Source organism: Stegodyphus dumicola, chromosome 6, assembly GCF_044657685.1.
Source record: "Stegodyphus dumicola isolate Sdum_Otavi_A_Nest chromosome 6, ASM4465768v1".
NCBI lineage: Eukaryota > Metazoa > Arthropoda > Arachnida > Araneae > Eresidae > Stegodyphus > Stegodyphus dumicola.
Genome location: NC_140773.1, coordinates 143,640,041 through 143,650,231, shown reverse-complemented (window position 1 = coordinate 143,650,231; position 10,191 = coordinate 143,640,041). Strand labels below are relative to the sequence as shown.

At 32.6% G+C, this 10,191-nt stretch overlaps 1 protein-coding gene across 1 annotated transcript in view; it reads left to right on the top strand.

Annotated features, from left to right (window-relative positions):
- The first annotated feature begins 1,676 nt into the window (after window positions 1–1,676).
- The window catches only part of LOC118190551 (lysozyme-like), a 43,892-nt gene continuing 35,377 nt past the window's right edge, over window positions 1,677–10,191 (top strand). Inside the window, exon 1 of the mRNA XM_085817914.1 lies at window positions 1,677–1,850. Coding sequence (XP_085674040.1) covers window positions 1,715–1,850 — 136 coding nt within the window. The 5' untranslated portion in view covers window positions 1,677–1,714. The remainder of the gene's footprint in view (window positions 1,851–10,191) is intronic.

The window sequence follows — 10,191 nt, the reverse complement described above, 5'->3', positions numbered from 1 at the left end:
TTAGAATTTGGCAATACTTTTTTGACATGCAAATTTACGTCTTTGTTGTATATTTTATATAAAAGGAACATTAAAATGAAAGTTTCATTACATTTGTGTACTTATTACTTCCTGTGTGCATTATGTCCAGCTAAAATTGTCAAGCATTTCTTTTATAGTTAATATGATCAATTACAAGCAATTACCGATACTTTTTTTACCCATTGTACATCTTGCTAAACAGACACTGATTTCCAAACGCACAAGATAATTCTTGTGATTTCATTTACAACAAATTCTTGTGATTCATGTGCATAAAATAAATAGATAATTCTTATGACTCTTTAACAACAAAAAATCATAATAAGAAACCTAGTCTTTCAAAACATCTTGTAATGACTTTATTTTATTCTAATCACTTATTTTTAGTTTTACTTTCCTTTCCCTTCTGATTTCAGTGTCCTTCCCGAATGTAAATTTGTAACTGATATTTCTAGGCTCGGCTTTGCTGTGTGCAGCCGATTTAGCGTTAGTTAAACTAAGGAGTCAGTCGTTAGCCATCGTAATTTAATGTGCATTTTACACTTTTATTTTCTGTTAATTTAGTTAGCCACGAATAGTGGTAAATTGTGAGCACCAAGTGCGATGCATCTCTTTAATATAGTTAAAATGAAAGGTTATTTAAAACCTTCTTTTGCAGTATTTATTCTTCCAAGACATAGCTAGTATTCCCTACTTCGTCTTCTACGTAGAGTCTACATTTTAGGCTACCAAAAGAACACACCGACTCTGTAACCTTACTAAAATTGTCGAGTGTCCGAATCATTATGTGAATTACCGATTAACCTTTTTTGAGTAAATTATTTTCTTTCACGTAATATTTTGAAAATATTTATTTTTGTAACAAGCAAGGTTTAAAATATAGAAAAAAAAATGTATTAGAAAAAATTTAAATTTTTGTTTCATTATTTAGGGCAAAATCTACGCAAATAGGTTTCAAAATTGCAAGTGTCCGAAAGGAAATGTAAGTTACTGCAATAAAATTCTATAACGATATAAAGTTCGAAAATGTTTTTCTTATTATTTTAGTTTTCCTTCAACAATAAAGATACAGCCTTACAGTTTCAGGAACTATTACGCTTATATAGAAAGAGAAATTAAGTATTATAAAATTTTCTACTAATTTATATTTCAGGAAAAGTATGATTTCTAGAGTTTATCTTTAGAATTCATATTTAATTTACATATGTATACTGTATGTTAATCAGCGTAAAAATGATACACATGAAAAAACATTTCTGATTATTTAAAAAATAACAAATAAAAATCTGTTTTACAGTTTTTAATAAATTTGGTTATACCACCATAAAATGATATTAATTCACACTAACTTTTAGGTTTGAACTAAGATTTAAAGAAGCAGCATGCAAGATTTAATCTCTAATGCAAAACGTAGAAATGAAAACGCTGACGAATTTCAGCAAGAAATAATTACCTATCCTTAGTTTTGACAGAATAACATATGCTCGTAATGAAACGTGTTGAAAGGATTTGATGAACTAGAAAAACGTGATTTGGAAAAATTTATTTCTCAGAATTAGACAGGTGTCGTTTGTCAACCATTCTTCCGTCGAAGTTCTCTGCGTCATCCAAATTGGCTTTATTATTTTTTCGTGTATTGTTATGCCAAATGAAATAGGATGCATTTATTCTTCAGCTTTCGTACACCTTGGCCATGGCGAAATCATTTCCGATTTTCCTCTTTTCGAGTTTTCTTCTAATTTTTGCGAAAGGTAAAATCGTAAATCCTTGTCATGTGGCTTACGTCATGATGCATGAAATGGGAATGACGAAGGCTCTTGCCGGACGGTGTAAGTTCCATATATGTTACTCTTATTTAACCTTATATTTAAACATTTTTATTAATATATTATACATATTAAGTTAATACAAAAAGTCCTTGCTTTTACAATTTTTACAATTATTTATTTATTTATTTTTTTTTTTTTGAATTATCAAGAACTCTCGTGGAAAAAAAAAAAAGAATGAAATTTTTCTTTAATTATCCAGTAGCAATTATTTCATGACTTCATCCTTTACTGTTTGAAAAGTAATTGAAATTTTAGCTTTATTTTTATTGTTAAGAACATAATGAAATTAAAGATATTCCTTTTGCTAGTAAAATTTTTAAAAATTACATATTTTTCCAAAATGAAATTCTCCTTTGTTATAATACTTTCCGATAACCGCAATAACGTATATTTCATGGATATTTGATTCCAAATAACTAGAAACCATTTTAAGATTTGAAGTAAAAGAGCAAAGAAATTAAGTTAAATAAACCATGTAAAATGCAACATATGATAAAAATGCATACTAAATTAGAGAAGAACATTTTCTTCGAACATTTCTTTTTCTTTTTTTCAAAAAAATTGCGAGGTGCTTATTGTTTTAAGTTCGCAGTTTTTGTATCCTGGCAAAATGCTTTGTCAGTACGAGTGAAATATTTTTTCCCCAAATATCGTTCTCAAACAATAATTTATTATTAAATTAATTTTTATTATTGATAGCTGGAAGTCATTTCTTTATTAAATAAGTCCCCAAATTATTACGTAGCATTAACTTAGAATGAAAGAAAATTATAGCTTCGTCGCCTCTAAAATTTTTCGCTTTAAATTTCTGAAAAGCTAATTTTAAATATAAAATTGTATACTCTATGTTTAATTTCTTGAGGATTCGTTCTTGAATTACTAGGTAAATCATAACTGCTTAGCTAAAAATGTTTCAGATGTTACACTAAATTTTGTGTACTAAGATCAGATTTAAATTTCTTTAAAATTTCATAATTTTTTATTTTATTTTATGTCATTTTTCTTATTAGCCCAAAAGCGACGTTAATTCCGAGATATTAGTCTCGAAACGGCATTTTCCGGAGAATTACTGTAAACTATGCATCACTTTTAAAATTGTTTCCACCAAATATTATCGCTCTGTATTATAATTAAAGAAATTAAATCCTGAAAAACCAACAGTACCTAGAGCCTTAAAATTTTTAATAACGTAGTCTTTCATCCAAACATGGGCATCTGAAAGTCCGAATTTTGAATTTCGAATTTTATATTTCTTATTTTCTAAAACTTTAAGGAATTTTTAACAAACTCAGCGATTTGAAAGCGAGCAGTGGCAACACTGTGCAGATTAAAACATTCTTATCTCCAACATTAATAATAAAAAGACAAAAAGTTTTGTTAAGCTATGTTAATAAGAAAAATTATTATTGATACGATGAACTGAGAAAAGCCTGAAAATAAAAGAAAAATTCATGTCAACACTGAAAGCTGCATTGGGAATTCTAAATGTATACTGCTATGCTGTTTTTAAAAATTTGGAATTTGGCTGTTGAATTGTATTTGGCGTAGGTACACGAAAAAAATTATGCTTAAAAATAAACCTAAAAAGACAGAAAAAAAAAGGATTAGTTGGAGTGATTGTAACAGCAGACTGGTAGACTGCGAGTTCAGCGAGAGCGTAAAAAAGATTAACAAACGCTTTTAAGCGACCGTTAAAATATGAAACCTTTCAGAATTTTTAAAATTAATTTTTCAACCTTTGTTAAACTTTAATCTAGAGCAGGGTTTCTTAAACGTTTTTCAGTCGCGATCCCTTTTTATCACTAAGATTCTTTCGTTACCCCCATGACCCCATAATATTTACGAAAATTTTGTGGGACCCCATCAACACTGCGCAAAGCCGACACACGCGTGTGTGAAACTGTCAATTTTTTCACTTGTACTGCAATATATCATAGCAGTTTTAGGACATTAATTTCTAATTTTAAGACATAGAACAATGGGAAAATTTTAAATAAGTAACAGACGAAATGACAGCGTCACGTGCAAAGCAAGTAAAATGAACGTTTCTATTATAAAAAGAATGCGTCGAAACGTTTTCGTTTTTTCGTTGTCTGTATTATCTTATCTTAATCTATTTTCTGATACATAGCGTAAAAATATTTGGTAATTGTAAAATTATTATAATAACTTAAAGAAATATGAAAATTGCTAAATTTTTGGCAACCCCCTGCTGCAGGTCCCGGGAACACCCTGGGGGTCGCGGTCTGTTTAAGAAACGCTGATTTAGAGTAATCAGATTACTTTTTCTCTCCTGCTAAAATAGAAACTACAGCAAATATGATTAGATTCGATTTATAAGAAGTCTAAGGAGAACGACGTCTTATGGACGACTTTCCAAGAGGAACTGGCTTGTATTTACGTTTCACATGGAGAAACTTGCGAAAATTTCCTCGCAGACCTTTTATTTGATGCCAGTACTACTAGTACTCAGAGGTGATATCAGCCCTGCCGCTGGTCGGTGAGTTGTAATGAATAATGCGTTCTATAATATTTCAGTATTTATACTATAAGATCTCTTCCTAGGAAAAAAGTTATTAAGTAGGCTAAAGGAGTGATTATAGATTTGGAAAAAATACTGTGAGATAAAATATAAATGTTACTGGCAATGTATGAAACACCGGCATTCTATAGAATACCTACGCATTCTATAGAATACCTGGCGTTTTTAGGCAAGAAATGAAATATGAGAATTATTGCATACTTTACCTAGGCATCGTATGCAACACCTAGGCATTTTACAGAATGACAAATGCTCTTTAGGTAAAGTATGAAAGAAAAGTCATTAAAGGGCTATTATTTAGGCCCCGTTCATTCCTGAAAAATACAAATGTTATTTTGCAAAAAATAATGAAAGACTATCATTAAAAACTTTTATTCAAAACGTGTAAAAAAATAGCCAGATAATGTTGGTACACTATGATAAATCTGTGTTCTCTTTCTGGCTGAGACTAGAAATCAAAAAGATATGTCTGACAATGGAAATTAAATTCCGAAAAAAAAAATTATAGGTTGCGCAACAAGGCCCTTCTTAGTACCTTTTTGTTTTCTCTCGCAGTGCTTACGACGTTGTATGCCAAAATATCATTACGTGTCACGTTTTTGTATGTGGTTGAAAGTTCTTTCAACATTCTGTCACATCCTGTGTGTGCAACAGCCAAATGATTTGCACAAATTACGTGAAATAACTCAGTATCCCTTAAGTTATACTGTACAATACTGACGCTTTCTTTAACAGGATAAATGAGTTTACTTTTGTTTTCCACAAACATCACATCATAGCGATTCAACAACTAAAAGTCTCATGGTTTCTTCTTAGTTGACATTTTTGTTCTTTTTTTTTTTTTTTTCATCATTTATCAGCATCTGGTAAGTGAGTTTCGGTTATTCGAAACAAATCGGAGATGTATTTCATACTTTGCCGGTTCGTCATTTGGTATTCTGTAGAATGTCTAGGCTATGTGTGAAATGCTGAATCGTTTCATAAATTGCCGGCCAATTTTCAGCATTCTATAAAATGGTTAGGCATTCTAAATAATGCCGTATACCATACTTTGAAGGTAACGTAAACAATAAATGATTGATTCAGTTGTATTGAAGTTAATTGATGTCGTGAGTACTTCTTCCTAGCTCTCGAGGGAAGTCGATTATTTATTTTATTTTAAGTTGAAAATTCTGAATTTATCGCAATTAGCTTGTAGTTTCAGGTTATTTAGAAGCAGAGAACTTAAAAATTGACCAAAAAATCCTTGCAGGGATTTGAACCTGGACATCTTGAATACGCACCAAGTGTGCTTCCGTTACACCAGGAAGGCATGCGGGAAGGAGGTGGAAAATACCTTATATACTCGCCCTTTCAAAGGGAGAGTGGGGATTAAGAGATCCAATCGGCAAATCCTGGTGATGAAGAATTATTATCTACCACTTTTTTTTCTTGGGTCAATGTAGAGTCATTGGGCTATTTTGAAGCAAGAGACATGAAAAATGAGCAATGCCTTCTCCGGGACTCGAACCTCGACCTCTCGAATACGCGCCGAGTGTGCTACCGTTACTTTATGAATGCATGCTGGAAAGAGGGAGAAAATACCTTATAAGCTTTCACCCAAAGTTAGTACAGTTTCAGGCGCTTATAGCAGAGTACTTTGACCGGCAGAATTCGAAAATTTTAGAGTGTTGTCTTTCAGAAACAGTTTCTTTAAACCATAAATCATGTTCATATATTCTGTTAACAAATACAATTGCCCCCTAATTTAATCATTAAGCCATAAATTGTTAACATTAGAGTATAACCTCATACTACTAGACTGTTACGTATTAGATATAACAGCTATTTTAGGGCAGATGTTACTAAGATATTTATAATTTTTTAATATAAAAAGCAAATTTTATCCACTTTCAGTTTTCAAATGAATATGTCATATAATCGCAAATGAGAATTGACATGTTATCATATTATTTGCTTTATTAAATGTTAATCTATGAAAAGATTATATTTGTTAAAACTGAAACAAAAATAATTAAATCATTTGTTGCCTTCATATATCCAGCAATTAACCATAACATTCCATAACAATTTAAATGTTATGGAATGCCCATAGTGGCTGAAGCACAAATCAGGATATTTCAGTAATGGAGTTTTATCAAAGACAATAATAGACGAAAGATAGGTAAAAGCACGTTCTCGTAGGCTGGGATTATGGGCTGGGATCACTGGGATTATAAATTAGGAACATTGTCAACCAAGGGCTGAAAATGAATGGTTTATTAATATGCAAACGTTCTGAAAATCAGTTTACATGGAGATATAGGGAAGGAAAGGATTTGATTTAATCGACAAATTAATTTAAAATTTTTTGCGAGAAACTGGGGTTTTGTTCCAGGAAAATCCAGGCGCATGTTGCTGTTGTGGGTTTGACAGCACAAAATTTAAAATAATTGGACAGCAATAAAGTACTCTTCCTCTCCGTATATTTAAGTGGTTTCTAAAATTATCTTTCATGGTCAATGTTCAATTATCTTTTCATTTTCAACAATTAAAAGATAATTGAGAAGAAAAAGATTCTCTTCTAAAGATGAAAGATGCCATGTTATAAATTGATAGTTTGCGCCGTTAGGTAGCGCTCCAAACTTCTTATCTGTGTTGATGTTCTGTAACTTGCTTTTAGTTTTGATGGAGATCGAAGGTGTTAAGCCTAATAACGAAGGCGGCGTATGCCTAATAACGATGAAGGCGTATGCCAAATAATAATGCTTGTAACTATTGAATTATATTGTAAATAAAATGTGTATGTATTAATAACGAAACGGAATGATCACTTATCAGGACTTGTGTTCCTCTTTACTTGCTTTGGAAACAGGAACTGTCCTGACTCGGAACAGGGAGCTTACTAAAGCTATGTTCAATAAATTGTGAAGTAGACAATACACACAGGAAGGGTATACAAAACCCTTTATTTTTCTATCTTTACAGAGATTTCCGGACTTCGGAATACAGAGACCAACCACTTGTGGTCTGAACATAAGAATATAAAAATATTAACTAAAACTCTAACTAAACTAACTTTGGATTAATATACAAGTGCCTACTTTAAGATTGGCCGTTATTTAACAAAAAATCCGTATGTAGTAGAGAGAGCTGCTAAAACTACGATACGTTTGAATTTATCAAGAGGGTTAAACCTCTGGCCTTGAAGGCAACTAGCAACCGAGTAAAACTACTATGGCAAGCGGCCTGCTTCTAATAACTCCTTCCTCTCTCTTGCTTGGCAAAAAGCCATAACTTAAGTACTTGGCGTTAGCAAGACAAATTTGCATAAATAAGTTAAAGCTTTTAATTCTGGCCGGTAGTAGAAAATAAGAAGTGATAGTAAAGATTTAAAATAAAATAAACGTTAGTAAAACTTAGGATCCTTACATACTTCCCGCCAGAGTTAATTAGTTTGAAACTGAGGTCTAAAATGACCTTGTTGAAAACTTTTAGCTCTAGAAACTAACGCGAGGCCAATCTTTTACAAACATTTCTCACTAGAAACTAGAAATTAAAAAAAAAGTCGTTTTTACATTATCAACTCCATGGCCAAGATTTTTCATCTGTACTGCATCTATAAACAGGAGTTTCTTAGTTGAAATCTGGTTCCTTCCAGAGATCTGGAAGGAAAACTAGTTTAATGAAATGTTACTCAATCAAATGGCAAGTAACATGAATACTTATATTTCTCTTTTAACATTCTTATTTCATTCATGACGTTATTTAATTATCTCCCCGTGCTCTCTGACATGTGTTGTAAAGGAAAACACCAAACACGAGCGTGTCTATGTACAAGTGTTCAACACTACCGCCTGCAATCAAACCACTAACGTGTTAAAATTCAACATAACAAGACCTCAGAACACACCTTATATTCATCTCTAAACCCTGAGGTACTATTCTGAAAAGTGGCTAACCCTGAAGTGTAGCGTCAGAGAGCCTAACTACATTCATTCAACCTTTAACACATATTCACAATAATTTGCTTTTTTTACAGTCACACGAATAAGTTAAAATTTTTGGCATTACTTTCACTTTTAACATATCACAGTATTTCTTAACTTTTAAAATAACAGTTCACATTGTATATAAGGACATATTAACATGCCGTTAATTTTACGCATTTTAAAACATACATTAGTAGTACATTGTTAACTTCTATTCTTTTCCAAGCAAGTGCCAATTCTTCTACATTGAAATACTACATTTCAAAAGTCTTTCAGACTAAAACTTCTTTCTTGCCAGAATCTTTTAAATAAAATTTTATACAATAATTTTTACAATTTTCTTAAGGTACCTTTCTCAAAGATTATCAATGCTTTTACAATATTCAAGTATTTACACATTCTTATTATACATTAATTTTAGTTTTACTCGTGAGTAATTGAAAAACAATATCAAAATAGGTAACAACTCATTTCTCGCCTTTTTGGCGATAAAGGTAGGCCTCACATGAGGTAAAACTTCTTGAATTCTGCCACTTGCAGTAAGAATGAAAAATTAACTTAAGGTTTCAAAGTAACATAAAGTTTTGCTTATCTTTGTGATATTCAGACATCCTTTTTTCTGCCCAGGCTTGGAAAGTGGCGAAGACTACAGTCTGGTTGATCTTCCGTCTTGTACGGGTTCGCCTTTCGGTTCCTTCCTCCGTGAGCTTTCTTTTCCTTCCAGTTCGGTCCCACTTGAAGAACTTCTTTTTAGCATCAGCTTGTGGTCTCGGCCGTTTGATGGCAGCTGGTCTTGGCGGAACCGGGACACTTCTCTTTTGTTGTTGCCTGGATCTCGTTGGTGTCTGTTCAAATTTTCTCGCTTCTTTGCCTCTGCAGCTGGTCTTCCTTCATCAATTCGTCGACATTTGCTGCATAGACTCCTATCCGATGGGTAGATCTTCCGTTTTGGAGCCGTGTTATAGTTGCTGTCATTTCTCCTGGCTCTCTTTGCATTCGTCGTACTCCCTTCTTCATTCTGGGGGTGGTCAACGGCTTCTTTTTCTTGTTACCTTCAGTTTTCCAACGGGAGAACTTTCTTTTCAATTGCTCCTGTCTACTCATGGCTTGCCCTTGTGATTGTCGTTGTTCCACCTCTGGACCTTGTGCCTGCAGTGCCGGATCCTGCAAAAGATCTTGAAAATGGTTTTATCTGGTCAACGTTTGCGGTGCATGTTTCACCATTCCTGGCTTTTAACACCACTACAGCCTGAGTTAGTTTTTCTATGACATATGGTCCTTCAAATCGTGGATAAAATTTGGCAGTTTTATCTTCTGGTGCTGAAGAAAGTGAATGCTTAATTTTTAACACTTCATCTCCTACTTTATAAGTTACTCCCCGTCGTTTCATATCATAATAAAGCTTCTGTTTTCTCTGTGCTACTTCAGTGTTCTTTTTTGCTTCTTTTATTAATTTTTCTATATCGCCCATTTTAAATTCTGGGGCTCTTTGTTGAACATAAAATAATTTATCTAACGGCGTTATAATCTTTCTGCCTAAAAATAACTCAGCAGGAGTTTTGCCCGTCGTATCATGTTTTGCGGTCCTAAGGGCGAAAGCTAATTCATTGACATAGTTATCCCAGCTTTTATGAAAATTTTTAACATAACTACGGATAATTTTCACTATATTTCTATTGACCCGTTCCGCTATATTTGATTGCGGCCGATACGGGACGTATGCCCAGTTTTTGGCACATGTCTTCAAATATATTACTTACAAACTGAGGACCATTATCCGACATAACTTTTAGGGGCGCCCCGTATTTTAAAATATATTTATTTAAAA